This window comes from Cherax quadricarinatus, chromosome 15 (genome assembly GCF_038502225.1).
Source record: "Cherax quadricarinatus isolate ZL_2023a chromosome 15, ASM3850222v1, whole genome shotgun sequence".
In the NCBI taxonomy this organism is placed as follows: Eukaryota; Metazoa; Arthropoda; class Malacostraca; order Decapoda; family Parastacidae; genus Cherax; species Cherax quadricarinatus.
This window is the reverse complement of record NC_091306.1, coordinates 40,802,175-40,819,388: the sequence shown is the minus strand read 5'-3', so window position 1 is coordinate 40,819,388 and position 17,214 is coordinate 40,802,175. Positions and strand designations below refer to the sequence as shown.

The window sequence follows — 17,214 nt, the reverse complement described above, 5'->3', positions numbered from 1 at the left end:
GTATACAAGAGAAGGTGTTACTAGCCCCTTGCTTCCGGCATTTTAGTCACCTCTTACAACACGCATGACTTACGGAGGAAGAATTCTGTTCCACTTCCCCATGGAGATAAAAACTCAAATATCCTGACGTAAATGAAGACTCCACCCCCTTCCCCCAGCATGTTGCGTAATATATAATAACCTACAATACTGCAGGCAGAGATTGAATCCGGCTTTAAAATGAGTTGAGAAATGATACCGGCTGTTAGTTTACAGATATCATCACCCGCGAGGTCCGGTCCCAGACCAGAACTCTCATGAACACTTAGGATAACTTCTATAAGAATGTAAAATGTACGCGAAATTGAAATGAAGAATGTTTTAAATACAACATTATAAGTTACAGCCGTGTGTGTGGTCATGGAGGACTGGAAGGAAATCAGGTACGAGACAAGGAAGGAGAGAGTAGCTCTAATTCCTTGGATCAACAGCCCTTCATCTTTATAAAGCCATCCACTCCCCTCCCATGAAGGGTTCACTTACCATAGACGGTGCTGGTGTTCTTGAGCCTGGCGCCCCTGGGAAGCAGGTTCTCAGTGGACAGAGAAGCCTTGATGGGACCTCCATCACCTCGGTACACCTCCACACGACCCTTGAAGTCGTAGAGGTTAGCGTGCGGCAACTGTGGCAACCAATTATACTTCAGTACTACGTGACGTTATACATCACTGACTGCATAATATAAACATCTGAAACACAAATAACCCGCACATGGGAGAGTGAAGCTTGTGGTCACGTATCGGTCCGACTTGAACCTGTGTGCGGGTTATGTGTGATTTGTTCCAGTCACGGTATTGTACCTTTTTTGTTCTTAAATATCTGACATAGTTTTACAGGGTTCATGGAGTGCTATGTTAGGGGAGGGTCTCCGTGTTAGTTGACGGAGGATCGAGCCTTCACTACGCCTTGCGCTCACTGATCTACATGGTTTAGCACCTCACTTAAATTAAATGTACAAACATCTAAAGATGTGACCTTCGTTACAGTTATTTCTTCTTACTGTTGACAATTACTAATCTATAGAAGCAACCTTTGTTGCAGTCATATATTCCTACTGTTGACAATTACAAATCAATTGATGTAACCTTTGTTGCAGTCGTATATTCCTACTGTTGACAATTACAAATCAATTGATGTAACCTTTGTTGCAGTCGTATATTCCTACTGTTGACAATTACAAATCAATTGATGTAACCTTTGTTGCAGTCGTATATTCCTACTGTTGACAATCACAAATCAATTGATGTAACCTTTGTTGCAGTCATATATTCCTACTGTTGACAATTACAAATCAATTGATGTAACCTTTGTTGCAGTCGTATATTCCTACTGTTGACAATCACAAATCAATTGATGTAACCTTTGTTGCAGTCGTATATTCCTACTGTTGACAATTACAAATCAATTGATGTAACCTTTGTTGCAGTCATATATTCCTACTGTTGACAATTACAAATCAATTGATGTAACCTTTGTTGCAGTCGTATATTCCTACTGTTGACAATTACAAATCAATTGATGTAACCTTTGTTGCAGTCGTATATTCCTACTGTTGACAATTACAAATCAATTGATGTAACCTTTGTTGCAGTCGTATATTCCTACTGTTGACAATTACAAATCAATTGATGTAACCTTTGTTGCAGTCGTATATTCCTACTGTTGACAATTACAAATCAATTGATGTAACCTTTGTTGCAGTCGTATATTCCTACTGTTGACAATCACAAATCAATTGATGTAACCTTTGTTGCAGTCATATATTCCTACTGTTGACAATTACAAATCAATTGATGTAACCTTTGTTGCAGTCGTATATTCCTACTGTTGACAATCACAAATCAATTGATGTAACCTTTGTTGCAGTCGTATATTCCTACTGTTGACAATTACAAATCAATTGATGTAACCTTTGTTGCAGTCATATATTCCTACTGTTGACAATTACAAATCAATTGATGTAACCTTTGTTGCAGTCGTATATTCCTACTGTTGACAATTACAAATCAATTGATGTAACCTTTGTTGCAGTCGTATATTCCTACTGTTGACAATTACAAATCAATTGATGTAACCTTTGTTGCAGTCATATATTCCTACTGTTGACAATTACAAATCAATTGATGTAACCTTTGTTGCAGTCATATATTCCTACTGTTGACAATTACAAATCAATTGATGTAACCTTTGTTGCAGTCATATATTCCTACTGTTGACAATTACAAATCAATTGATGTAACCTTTGTGGCAGTCATATATTCCTACTGTTGACAATTACAAATCAATTGATGTAACCTTTGTTGCGGTCATATATTCCTACTGTTGACAATTACAAATCAATTGATGTAACTTTTGTTGCAGTCATATATTCCTACTGTTGACAATTACAAATCAATTGATGCAACCTTTGTTGCAGTCGTATATTCCTACTGTTGACAATTACAAATCAATTGATGTAACCTTTGTTGCAGTCGTATATTCCTACTGTTGACAATTACAAATCAATTGATGTAACCTTTGTGGCAGTCATATATTCCTACTGTTGACAATTACAAATCAATTGATGTAACCTTTGTTGCAGTCATATATTCCTACTGTTGACAATTACAAATCAATTGATGTAACCTTAGTTGCAGTCGTATATTCCTACTGTTGACAATTACAAATCAATTGATGTAACCTTTGTTGCAGTCATATATTCCTACTGTTGACAATTACAAATCAATTGATGTAACCTTTGTTGCAGTCATATATTCCTACTGTTGACAATTACAAATCAATTGATGTAACCTTTGTTGCAGTCATATGTTCCTACTGTTGACAATAACAAATCAATTGATGTAACCTTTGTTGCAGTCGTATATTCCTACTGTTGACAATTACAAATCTATAGATGTAACCTTTGTTGCAGTCATATATTCCTACTGTTGACAATTACAAATCAATTGATGTAACCTTTGTTGCAGTCATATATTCCTACTGTTGACAATAACAAATCAATTGATGTAACCTTTGTTGCAGTCGTATATTCCTACTGTTGACAATTACAAATCTATAGATGTAACCTTTGTTGCAGTCATATATTCCTACTGTTGACAATTACAAATCAATTGATGTAACCTTTGTTGCAGTCATATATTCCTACTGTTGACAATTACAAATCAATTGATGTAACCTTTGTTGCAGTCATATATTCCTACTGTTGACAATTACAAATCAATTGATGTAACCTTTGTTGCAGTCGTATATTCCTACTGTTGACAATTACAAATCAATTGATGTAACCTTTGTTGCAGTCGTATATTCCTACTGTTGACAATTACAAATCTATAGATGTAACCTTTGTTGCAGTCATATATTCCTACTGTTGACAATTACAAATCAATTGATGTAACCTTTGTTGCAGTCATATATTCCTACTGTTGACAATTACAAATCAATTGATGTAACCTTTGTTGCAGTCATATATTCCTACTGTTGACAATTACAAATCAATTGATGTAACCTTTGTTGCAGTCGTATATTCCTACTGTTGACAATTACAAATCTATAGATGTAACCTTTGTTGCAGTCGTATATTCCTACTGTTGACAATTACAAATCAATTGATGTAACCTTTGTTGCAGTCGTATATTCCTACTGTTGACAATTACAAATCTATAGATGTAACCTTTGTTGCAGTCATATATTCCTACTGTTGACAATTACAAATCAATTGATGTAACCTTTGTTGCAGTCATATATTCCTACTGTTGATAATTACAAATCAATTGATGTAACCTTTGTTGCAGTCATATATTCCTACTGTTGACAATAACAAAGTGTCCAGTACTGAAAAATCTGACTTGTGATTGTCATGCAATAACGGCTGTACACAGTGATTGTAAGTTATTATATTTATTACATAACAGCTGTGTTTCCTAGGCCTGCTTTATAATCCGGTCTTGTAAGTCCTGTGACTGACATGACAACAGACGTGACCTGGGACTGACATGACAAGGAACAGACATAGCCTGGGATTAACATGACAAGGAACAGACATAGTCTGGGATTAACATGACAAGGAACAGGCATAGTCTGGGACTGACATGACAAGGAACAGACATAGCCTGGGATTAACATGACAAGGAACTGACATAGCCTGGGATTAACATGACAAGGAACAGACATAGCCTGGGATTAACATGACAAGGAACAGAATTAGCCTGGGACTGACATGACAAGAAATAGACGTGATCTGAGACTGACATGACAAAAAAAAAAAACAGACGTGACCTGAGACTGACCTGACACTCTATGACAGCTCTGAGCTTCCACAGGTCATCAATAGTGGTCAGGTAGCAAGTCTCACTGGGGCAGAAAAAAGTCTGTGGAGGAAATCTTTTATGTCAAGGAATTTCATGAAGTGTAGAATTAGAATATGTGATTTATTAAGAATTATTGGGGACATGGAAAGAGGAACAACCTACCCGAAGTCTACCAGGAGGGTATTCCGGGGGTCAACGCCCCCGAGGCCAAGTCCTTGACTAGGGTGTGTAATGGGAGAGGAATTAGTGTACAGGATGAGCAAAAGAAAATAAAGTTAGCCCTGTTAGAAGGATTAGATGATTAGAGGATAGTGTTGACGAGAAATTAGTGTGGGATGGTAAAGATGATGCGAGAGGGAGATAAATCTTCTGTCGTCTTGATGAATGGGTCAAGTATAGTCTTAACGACCAGATCTAATGCTGGATTAATGAACAGGTCGGGTGTGGTGACGACGATCATGGCTGGTGTGGTCACGACGATCATGGCTGGTGTGGTCACGACGATCATGGCTGGTGTGGTCACGACGATCATGGCTGGTGTGGTCACGACGATCAAGGCTGGTGTGGTCACGACGATCAAGGCTGGTGTGGTCACGACGATCAAGGCTGGTGTGGTCACGACGATCAAGGCTGGTGTGGTCACGACGATCATGGTGTGGTCACGACGATCAAGGCTGGTGTGGTCACGACGATCAAGGCTGGTGTGGTCACGACGATCAAGGCTGGTGTGGTCACGACGATCAAGGCTGGTGTGGTCACGACGATCATGGCTGGTGTGGTCACGACGATCAAGGCTGGTGTGGTCATAATGAGCAGATTTTGCTTTGTTTAAACGACCAGTTGAGGCAAGGTCCTGGCGACTACGCCTTGATGACTAGATATGACGTAATCTTGATGTCATGGCCTAGTGTAGTCTTGACGACAAGGTCTGGGGTAGTCTTGACGACAAGGTCTGGTGTAGTCTTGAAGACAAGGTCTGGTGTAGTCTTGACGACAAGGTCTGGTGTAGTCTTGAAGACAAGGTCTGGTGTAGTCTTGAAGACAAGGTCTGGTGTAGTCTTGAAGACAAGGTCTGGTGTAGTCTTGAAGACAAGGTCTGGTGTAGTCTTGACGACAAGGTCTGGTGTAGTCTTGACGACAAGGTCTGGTGTGGTCTAAACCACAAGGTCTGGGGTAGTCTCAACCACAAGGTCTGGGGTAGTCTCAACCACAAGGTCTGGTGTAGTCTCAACCACAAGGTCTGGTGTAGTCTCAACCACAAGGTCTGGTGTAGTCTCAACCACAAGGTCTGGGGTAGTCTCAACCACAAGGTCTGGGGTAGTCTCAACCACAAGGTCTGGTGTAGTCTCAACCACAAGGTCTGGGGTAGTCTCAACCACAAGGCCTGGGGTAGTCTCAACCACAAGGTCTGGTGTAGTCTCAACCACAAGGTCTGGGGTAGTCTCAACCACAAGGTCTGGGGTAGTCTCAACCACAAGGTCTGGTGTAGTCTCAACCACAAGGTCTGGAGTAGTCTTGACGACAAGGTCTGGTGTAGTCTTGAAGACAAGGTCTGGTGTAGTCTTGACGACAAGGTCTGGTGTAGTCTTGACGACAAGGTCTGGTGTAGTCTTGAAGACAAGGTCTGGTGTAGTCTTGACGACAAGGTCTGGTGTAGTCTTGACGACAAGGTCTGGTGTAGTCTTGACGACAAGGTCTGGTGTAGTCTTGAAGACAAGGTCTGGTGTAGTCTCAACCACAAGGTCTGGTGTAGTCTCAACCACAAAGCCTGGTGTAGTCTCAACCACAAAGCCTGGTGTAGTCTCAACCACAAAGCCTGGTGTAGTCTCAACCACAAAGCCTGGTGTAGTCTCAACCACAAAGCCTGGTGTAGTCTCAACCACAAAGCCTGGTGTAGTCTCAACCACAAAGCCTGGTGTAGTCTCAACCACAAAGCCTGGTGTAGTCTCAACCACAAGGTCTGGTGTAGTCTCAACCGCAAAGCCTGGTGTAGTCTCAACCACAAAGCCTGGTGTAGTCTCAACCACAAAGCCTGGCGTAGTCTCAACCACAAAGCCTGGTGTAGTCTCAACCACAAAGCCTGGTTTAGTCTCAACCACAAAGCCTGGTGTAGTCTCAACCACAAAGCCTGGTGAAGTCTCAACCACAAAGCCTGGTGTAGTCTCAATCACAAAGCCTGGTGTAGTGTCAACCACAAAGCCTGGTGTAGTCTCAACCACAAAGCCTGGTTTAGTCTCAACCACAAAGCCTGGTGTAGTCTCAACCACAAAGCCTGGTGTAGTCTCAACCACAAGGTCTGGTGTAGTCTCAACCACAAAGCCTGGTGTAGTCTCAACCACAAAGCCTGATGTAGTCTCAACCACAAAGCCTGGTGTAGTTTCAACCACAAAGCCTGGTGTAGTCTCAATCACAAAGCCTGGTGTAGTCTCAACCACAAAGCCTGGTGTAGTCTCAATCACAAAGCCTGGTGTAGTCTCAACCACAAAGCCTGGTGTAGTCTAATAACACCATGGAAGAAACAGGTTAAGACTATGAGAGAAGGAGAAGGAGAGATGAAAAAATGCAAAGAAGGAAAAGCTAGAGAGAAGAAAGGGAAACTGGGTAGGTAGAGTGTGAGAGAGAAGGGAAGTGAGAAAGGAGTTCCAGGATCACTGTTGACAGGTTTTGAGAAATATTAAGCACACGGTATTAGATCAAAATATATTTCCTTTCAAAACATATTCTGAAATTGCAATACCAACGAACACATGTTTCTGTTGAAGCTATCTGTTGTGCATATCTTGCCTCAGAAACTAATTAATAAATATTTTCTTAACTGTTAAAACACATTAAGTCATAATGATATACATATGGACATTGTAAAACCCTGGAAAGTCTGATAGGTTCATTAGCAATGCACTTACTGTGACAAAATCATCCTTAGCACTTTACACACGTCTCGTTTGTTAGACCTTTGTAAGGTATAACTCTGGAGCCATATGTGACTCTTGTGCTCTGTCACAGTATCCAGATTTATTTCTTATGAGACATGCTTATCTCTTTTTCTAAAACAGAGTCTACTGTAAGTTAATAACAAACGTAAATATCGCTTTTGTTGACCAGTCTCGGGATTTGCTAAAGCAAGAAGTGGAATATACACCTGTCTTTACTGAATAGTGACCCCTTGTACAAAAAGTGCAATATACCTGGAGTATATCTGGAGGGTGTTCCGGGGGGTCAACGCCCCCGCGGCCAGGTCCATGACCAGGCTTGACTAATAACCCCATGTACAAAGAATATTTAGTGTCTTCAAGAGGGAACAGCAGTCACAATATTGATGTAATCGAATTAATACCTCATTAGTAGCATATCAGTCCGCGTATCAGTTGTAAGTTGTTGAACCAGCAAATGATAATCATTCTAAGTCTAACATCGGGCTAATCATATAAAGGATACATCACACAAAACTCTGAAGACCTTCACAGGTATAAAGGTATGAAACTAATTGCTCGACGACCCCAAATTCACAGAGTGCAAGTGCATGTGTGCAGAGGCCATCTGGTGTAAAAGTATGTTTTACATTATAGTCTGTAACTACCAACAAGACAAAGTTCTTTAGGTATGAGGAAGCAGCCTCTTCTTGTGAGTACACACTGATACAAGGCAATGTATAAACCAAGTCTTTGCATATATATATATATATATATATATATATATATATATATATATATATATATATATATATATATATATATATATATGTGTGTGTGTGTGTGTGTGTGTGTGTGTGTGTGTGTGTGTGTGTGTGTGTGTGTGTGTGTGTGTGTGGAATGATATGGATTCCCTGAACAACTGTGGCCACCCTTGCTCCCAAAAGCTATATTCTAAATTGGGCATAGTCGGCTGAATTTAACTTCAGCAGTGAACTTAAACAGCTAGGGACTAAATCCACTCATAGGACATGGTATACAGACCACCAAGGCTCTCAGAATGAGAGCCTTGGAAATAGGTTGCGGATATAATATATAATAAGCAACAATAATAAGCTGTGTAAAAAGTTATCTGCAAGTGAGGCTTTGATAATAAAGACAAAGCAACTGCTTAGCATCCTTCCCCACCAGCAGCAAAATGCCAACTAATCTATAAATATGGGGGAGAGGGGGAAGGAGGAAGGGGCTGAAGTCTGCAAGAGTTAAGCAGATATTAGTACAGATATTGTAAGACAAACATAACCTTCCTCAAGGACATTTAATGTTGCAAATTTGTAACATCCTCACAATATTCAAGAATATAGTAAATACAGGGAAAATATGATTGGCTTTTACAACAAATGGTCTGGACATTATTCATAACGACAGGTCACTTGCCACCATAAAAACTTTTATCATTAAGAATTAGGCTCTAAACAGTTAAAAAAACAGATAACCATGTGTTACACTTAATGTACCGGATATTGCTTCACTGATACTCGTTAATAAGAACATAAGAAGATAAAAAAGGAGGATCACTGCAGGAGGCCTGTTGGTCCATGCTCGGCAGGTCCTTTAGGAGTCCAAAGGAGTCAAATGTGTCTCGTGAACTATGCCTTGACCATTTCTGTAACATGTAAGCTTCTCATAATACAGCATCAGTTACAGACAACAAACGCAAGTGTTCTATACCAGAAATTGTAAAAGATCGTAGGTAACGTGGCACCTTGATGACAATGAACGTTTCAAACAATTTGCACAGCAAATCGAATAAGTAAAACACACCTGTGACTTCCTCCAGGTGACAGCTTTACGAGGGTCTAGTAGAAGGTGTCTAGAAATAAAGAGTACTCGTACATGTGTGTGTGTGTGTGTGTGTGTGTGTGTGTGTGTGTGTGTGTGTGTGTGTGTGTGTGTGTGTGTGTGTGTGTGTGTGTGTGTGTGTGTGTGTGTGTGTGTGTGTGGTTGATGGCAGTGTGAGCGAGAAATAGTGGAGAAGAGAGTTCATGTTGGCGTGTTACAGGTTTCCCACAAAGTCAGGATGTTACATTTACCACCAGCAGGACTGGACAAAGGCGGGGTCACAGTTACCAGAATACACCTTCCACCACTATTTGAGCTCAATATACTAGTTACACTTCGTGAAATACAAATCGGTTAGTTAACCCGAAAGTCTTCAACTGTGTGACCACGTACCTTAAGGTTAGTTTCTCCGTCGAGGTTGGCTGTGGTGACGCTGCACTTGCCTTCAGAGTCTGACGACATAAGGAGTAAGAGGTCACACGGGAACTGCTCGTTGGACGCTATCTCTACGATGTCCCCAACTACAATGTCCCTCGTGCGTAAGTCCTATTGACAACAGACTATTATTAACACATTTCGTCACCCTACCTTGTTCTTCAGCTGCAAAATAATAGTCGTCTTTCGTGTTAATTAATCTGACACGCTTTTGTTGCTACAGCATATTGGTAAGGAATCTTCTTTGCTCAGTGATATAATCTGCCAGGCATAGTAATTACGTCCTCTTTAGCATAGTATCCACAATGACCACACTTCCTTAGTTATTGCTACAGTTGTGTGGAACACTAAACCCTGCTAGTTATTCAGGGCATCAGTGCTGGAGATTCGATTTCATTAAAAATTACAAAAAATTTTCCATTTTTTGGCTCCAGCCTTTCTAGAACTAAAACTTGGGAGATTTGTAGCCGGAGAGAAATTATTTAAAACACCGACAAGACGAAAAAAGATATGTGAATATGATACTCTGAGAGTCGTTAATGACGCCTGAGACCGCACCTTATACCAGCCAGAGTACTTACCTTTACTGCGTCCTCCCACAGATTTCTACCATAGTACTCGCCTTTACTGCGTCCTGCCACAGGATTTCTACCATAACACTCATATTACGCTCTCCTACAGTATTCATGCCATAGTACTAACCTTCACTACTCCCTCCCGGAGTACTCTAGAGGGAGCGTTGTTGACCTTGTTGTCCTCGCGGTGTCTGCGCCAGTCCTCGTAACCTTGTTTCACCGCCGTCACGGCCACAACAAACAGCAGTGGCAGAATGCTCGTCATAGGTGACACAGGACTGTCGATGAACAACTGAAAACGACATTACCCCCATGAACATAACAAGAACACGTCGTTTTCTGTTATACTAAACGCTCAAGATGTTCATCTGTGTTCAAAGGATTAATAATGATCATGGATTAATAATGATCATGAATTAATAATGATCAAGGCTCACCTGTATAACAGCGATGCAAAGAAAGTAGAAGTTAGCTATCCGTCGGAACTGTTCGAAGAGGTTCTTGGGGATAAAATTGAGTACGGTGTACTGTGAAGGGGAAGAAGATCGCGGTTATTGTTGCTGTATCTGTTACCTGAACTATTGTGTGTCAGCAAGTATCTGTTACCTGAACTATTGTGTGTCACCAAGTATCTGTTACCTGAACTAGTGTGTGTCACCAAGTATCTGTTACCTGAACTAGTATGTGTCACCAAGTATCTGTTACCTGAACTATTGTGTGTCAGCAAGTATCTGTTACCTGAACTAGTGTGTGTCAGCAAGTATCTGTTACCTGAACTAGTGTGTGTCACCAAGTATCTGTTACCTGAACTAGTGTGTCAGCAAGTATCTGTTACCTGAACTAGTGTGTGTCACCAAGTATCTGTTACCTGAACTAGTATGTGTCACCAAGTATCTGTTACCTGAACTAGTATGTGTCACCAAGTATCTGTTACCTGAACTAGTATGTGTCACCAAGTATCTGTTACCTGAACTAGTGTGTCACCAAGTATCTGTTACCTGAACTAGTGTGTGTCAGCAAGTATCTGTTACCTGAACTAGTGTGTGTCACCAAGTAACTCATCCTGTACCTGTTTCTTTCTCGTGTTTCTGTATTTGTTACTTGATCCACACTTACTTGGTGCACACTCACTTGGTGCACACTCACTTGGTGCACACTTACTTGGTGCACACTTACTTGGTGCACACTCACTTGGTGCACACTCACTTGGTGCACACTTACTTGGTGCACACTTACTTGGTGCACACTTACTTGGTGCACACTTACTTGGTGCACACTCACTTGGTGCACACTTACTTGGTGCACACTTACTTGGTGCACACTTACTTGGTGCACACTTACTTGGTGCACACTTACTTGGTGCACACTCACTTGGTGCACACTTACTTGGTGCACACTCACTTGGTGCACACTTGGTGCACACTCACTTGGTGCACACTTATTTGGTGCACACTTACTTGGTTCACACTCACTTGGTTCACACTCAATTGGTGCACACTTACTTGGTGCACACTTACTTGGCGCACACTCGCTTGGTGCACACTCACTTGGTGCACACTTACTTGGTGCACACTTACTTGGTGCACACTTACTTGGTGCACACTTACTTGGTGCACACTTACTTGGTGCACACTTACTTGGTGCACACTCACTTGGTGCACACTTACTTGGTGCACACTTACTTGGTGCACACTCACTTGGTGCACACTTACTTGGTGCACACTCACTTGGTGCACACTTACTTGGTGCACACTTACTTGGTGCACACTTACTTGGTGCACACTTACTTGGTGCACACTTACTTGGTGCACACTCACTTGGTGCACACTTACTTGGTGCACACTCACTTGGTGCACACTTACTTGGTGCACACTCACTTGGTACACACTCATTGGTGCACACTCACTTGGTGCACACTTACTTGGTGCACACTAAGTTGGTTCACACTCGCTTGGTGCACACTCACTTGATGCACACTAAGTTGGTGCACACTCGCTTGGTGCACACTTACTTGGTGTACACTCACTTGGTGCACACTTACTTGGTTCACACTCACTTGGTGCACACTCACTTGGTGCACACTTACTTGGTGCACACTTACTTGGTGCACACTCATTGGTGCACACTCACTTGGTGCACACTCACTTGGTGTACACTTACTTGGTGCACACTTAGTTGGTGCACACTCGCTTGGTGCACACTCACTTGGTTCACACTCACTTGGTTCACACTCACTTGGTGCACACTTAGTTGGTGCACACTCGCTTGGTTCACTCTCACTTGGTGCACACTTACTTGGTGCACACTTAGTTGGTGCACACTTACTTGGTTCACTCTCACTTGGTTCACACTTACTTGGTGCACACTTAGTTGGTGCACACTTACTTGGTTCACTCTCACTTGGTTCACACTCACTTGGTGCACACTTACTTGGTGCACACTTAGTTGGTGCACACTCACTTGGTTCACTCTCACTTGGTTCACACTCACTTGGTGCACACTTACTTGGTGCACACTTAGTTGGTGCACACTCACTTGGTTCACACTCACTTGGTGCACACTTACTTGGTGCACACTTAGTTGGAGCATACTCACTTGGTTCACACTCACTTGGTGCACACTTACTTGGTGCACACTCACTTGGTGCACACTTACTTGGCGCACACTCGCTTGGTGCACACTCACTTGGTGCACACTTACTTGGTGCACACTCAATTGGTGCACACTCACTTGGTGCACACTCACCTGGTTCACACTCACCTGGTTCACACTCACCTGGTTCACACTCACCTGGTTCACACTCACCTGGTTCACACTCACTTGGTGCACACTCACCTGGTTCACACTCACTTGGTTCACACTCACCTGGTTCACACTCACCTGGTTCACACTCACCTGGTTCACACTCACCTGGTTCACACTCACCTGGTTCACACTCACTTGGTTCACACTCACCTGGTTCACACTCACCTGGTTCACACTCACCTGGTTCACACTCACTTGGTTCACACTCACTTGGATCACACTCACTTGGTTCACACTCACTTGGTTCACACTCACCTGGTTCACACTCACCTGGTTCACACTCACCTGGTTCACACTCACCTGGTTCACACTCACCTGGTTCACACTCACTTGGTTCACACTCACTTGGTGTACACTTACTTGGTGCACACTTAGTTGGTGCACACTCGCTTGGTGCACACTCACTTGGTTCACACTCACTTGGTGCACACTCACTTGGTTCACACTCACTTGGTGCACACTTAGTTGGTGCACACTCGCTTGGTGCACACTCACTTGGTTCACACTCACTTGGTGCACACTTACTTGGTGCACACTTAGTTGGTGCACACTCACTTGGTGCACACTTACTTGGTGCATACTCAATTGGTGCACACTCACTTGGTGCACACTCACCTGGTTCACACTCACTTGGTTCACACTCACCTGGTTCACACTCACCTGGTTCACACTCACTTGGTGCACACTCACCTGGTTCACACTCACTTGGTGCACACTCACCTGGTTCACACTCACTTGGTTCACACTCACCTGGTTCACACTCACTTGGTTCACACTCACCTGGTTCACACTCACCTGGTTCACACTCACTTGGTTCACACTCACCTGGTTCACACTCACCTGGTTCACACTCACTTGGTTCACACTCACTTGGTTCGCACTTGGTTCACACTCACTTGGTTCACACTCACTTGGTTCACACTCACTTGGTTCACACTCACTTGGTTCACACTCACCTGGTTCACACTCACCTGGTTCACACTCACCTGGTTCACACTCACTTGGTTCACACTCACTTGGTTCACACTCACTTGGTTCACACTCACCTGGTTCACACTCACCTGGTTCACACTCACTTGGTTCACACTCACTTGGTTCACACTCACCTGGTTCACACTCATCTGGTTCACACTCACCTGGTTCACACTCACTTGGTTCACACTCACTTGGTTCGCACTTGGTTCACACTCACTTGGTTCACACTCACTTGGTTCACACTCACTTGGTTCGCACTTGGTTCACACTCACTTGGTTCACACTCACTTGGTTCACACTCACTTGGTTCGCACTTGGTTCACACTCACTTGGTTCACACTCACTTGGTTCACACTCACTTGGTTCCCACTCTCTTGGTTCACACTCACTTGGTTCGCACTTGGTTCACACTCACTTGGTTCACACTCACTTGGTTCGCACTTGGTTCACACTCACTTGGTTCACACTCACTTGGTTCGCACTTGGTTCACACTCACTTGGTTCACACTCACTTGGTTCACACTCACTTGGTTCACACTCACTTGGTTCGCACTTGGTTCACACTCACTTGGTTCGCACTTGGTTCACACTCACCTGGTTCACACTCACCTGGTTCACACTCACTTGGTTCACACTCACTTGGTTCGCACTTGGTTCACACTCACCTGGTTCACACTCACTTGGTTCACACTCACTTGGTTCGCACTTGGTTCACACTCACTTGGTTCACACTCACCTGGTTCACACTCACCTGGTTCACACTCACTTGGTTCACACTCACTTGGTTCGCACTTGGTTCACACTCACCTGGTTCACACTCACTTGGTTCACACTCACTTGGTTCGCACTTGGTTCACACTCACTTGGTTCGCACTTGGTTCACACTCACTTGGTTCGCACTTGGTTCACACTCACCTGGTTCACACTCACCTGGTTCACACTCACTTGGTTCACACTCACTTGGTTCGCACTTGGTTCACACTCACCTGGTTCACACTCACTTGGTTCACACTCACTTGGTTCGCACTTGGTTCACACTCACTTGGTTCGCACTTGGTTCACACTCACCTGGTTCACACTCACCTGGTTCACACTCACTTGGTTCACACTCACTTGGTTCACACTCACTTGGTTCGCACTTGGTTCACACTCACTTGGTTCACACTCACTTGGTTCGCACTTGGTTCACACTCACCTGGTTCACACTCACTTGGTTCACACTCACTTGGTTCGCACTTGGTTCACACTCACTTGGTTCACACTCACTTGGTTCGCACTTGGTGCACACTCACCTGGTTCACACTCACTTGGTGCACACTCACTTGGTTCACACTCACTAGGTGCACACTCACTTGGTTCACACTCACTTGGTGCACACTCACTTGGTTCACACTCACTTGGTGCACACTCACCTGGTTCACACTCACTCATTTGGTTCATACTCACCTGGTCTACACACAGCTGCTCCACACATACCTAGTCCTCACACTCCTGTTCCACACTCACCTAATCAACACACACCTGGTCCACACTCACCTAGTCCACACACACCTGTTCCACACTTAGTACACACACCTGGTTCACACACACTCGGTTCACACTCACCTGGTTCACACATATCTGATTCACACACACCTGGGCCACACTCACCTGGTTCACACTCACCTGGTCCACACTCACCTAGTTCACACACACACCTGGTTCACACACACCTGGTTCACACACACACTTGGTTCACTTACACGTGGTTCACACATACCTGGCTCACACTCACCTGGTTCGCACTCACCTGGTCCACACTCACTTAGTCCACACACACCAGGTTCACACACACCTGGTCCACTCTCACCTAGTCAACACACATCTGGTTCAAAGACACCTGTTCCACACACATCTGGTTCACACACTCCTGGTTCACTCTCACCTGGTTCACGCTCACCTGCTCCACACACACCTAGTCCACACACACACACCTGATCCAAACATACACCTGGTCCACACACACCTGGTCCACACACACCTGGTCCACACTCACACCTGGTCCACACACATACACCTGGTCCACACACACACCACACACACACACCTGGTCCACACACACACCTGGTCCACACACACTCACCTAGTCCACACACACCAGGTTCACACACACCTGCTCCACACACATATGGTCCACACACACATGGCCCACACACACACACCTGGTCCACATACACACACCTTGTCCACACACACCTGGTCCACACACACACACCTGATCCAAACACACACATTGTCCACACATATCTGGTCCATACACACCTGTTCCACACACACACCTGGTCCACACACACACCTGGTCCACACACACACCTGGTCCACACACACTCACCTAGTCCACACACACCAGGTTCACACACACCTGCTCCACACACATATGGTCCACACACACCTGGCCCACACACACACACCTGGTCCACATACACACACCTTGTCCACACACACCTGGTCCACACACACACACCTGATCCAAACACACACCTGGTCCACACATATCTGGTCCATACACACCTGGTCCACACACACACCTGGTCCACACACACACCTGGTCCACACACACACACCTGGTCCATACACACACACCTGGTCCACACACACATCTGATCCACAAACACACACACCTGATCCAAACACACACCTGGTCCACACACACCTGATCCACACTCACCTTAGACGTCTTAATCCTGTTGTGTGTGTACCGTGGCATGACTGGCGGTTCTGTCAGCTCCTCCGGGGGCTGACGGTTTACCAGGACCATCCTGGAGGTCGCTGGCGGCTTCTGTCAGCAGCGTCAGCCCATCAGTGTCAGCGTGGGGGTGAAACAGAAGAGCAGAGCGTCAGAATTCAGTTTCACTACCCGAATTGATTACAAAATATTAATCAGGATTAAACTGTATACGCCACCTTGAGTCAGGGGATATTCAAATTTTTATTTTGCCACTCAAAATGAGGGCATAATGTTCAGAGTGAAATTATGATTGTTGCTACGTTAACCAGGTGTCTATAACCAGGTGTCTGTAACTAGGTATCTATAACCAGGTCTCTGTAACTAGGTATCTGTAACCAGGTGTCTGTAACTAGGTATCTATAACCTGGTGTCTATAATAGGTCTGTATAACCAGGTCTGTATAACCAGGTCTGTATAACCAGGTCTGTATAAGCAGGTCTATATTACCAGGTCTGTATAACCAGGTCTGTATAACCAGGTCTGTATAACCAGGTCTGTATATCCAGGTCTGTATAACCAGGTCTGTATAACCAGGTCTGTATAACCAGGTCTGTATAACC

The 17,214-nt window shown here is 43.9% G+C and overlaps 1 protein-coding gene across 3 annotated transcripts in view; it reads right to left on the bottom strand.

The window, feature by feature from the left end:
* Positions 1–16,705, bottom strand: part of LOC128703315 (phospholipid-transporting ATPase IF) — a gene marked incomplete at its 5' end in the record, with an annotated part of 78,932 nt that extends 62,227 nt beyond the window's left edge. For 2 of the 3 annotated variants that reach the window (XM_070085305.1, XM_070085307.1), the window contains 6 exon segments: positions 523–661; positions 4,326–4,406; positions 9,491–9,643; positions 10,235–10,399; positions 10,545–10,634; positions 16,595–16,705. In XM_070085305.1, the coding sequence (XP_069941406.1) occupies positions 523–661; positions 4,326–4,406; positions 9,491–9,643; positions 10,235–10,399; positions 10,545–10,634; positions 16,595–16,705 (739 nt within the window). 3 annotated transcript variants of the gene reach the window in all.
* Positions 16,706–17,214: the final 509 nt, after the last annotated feature.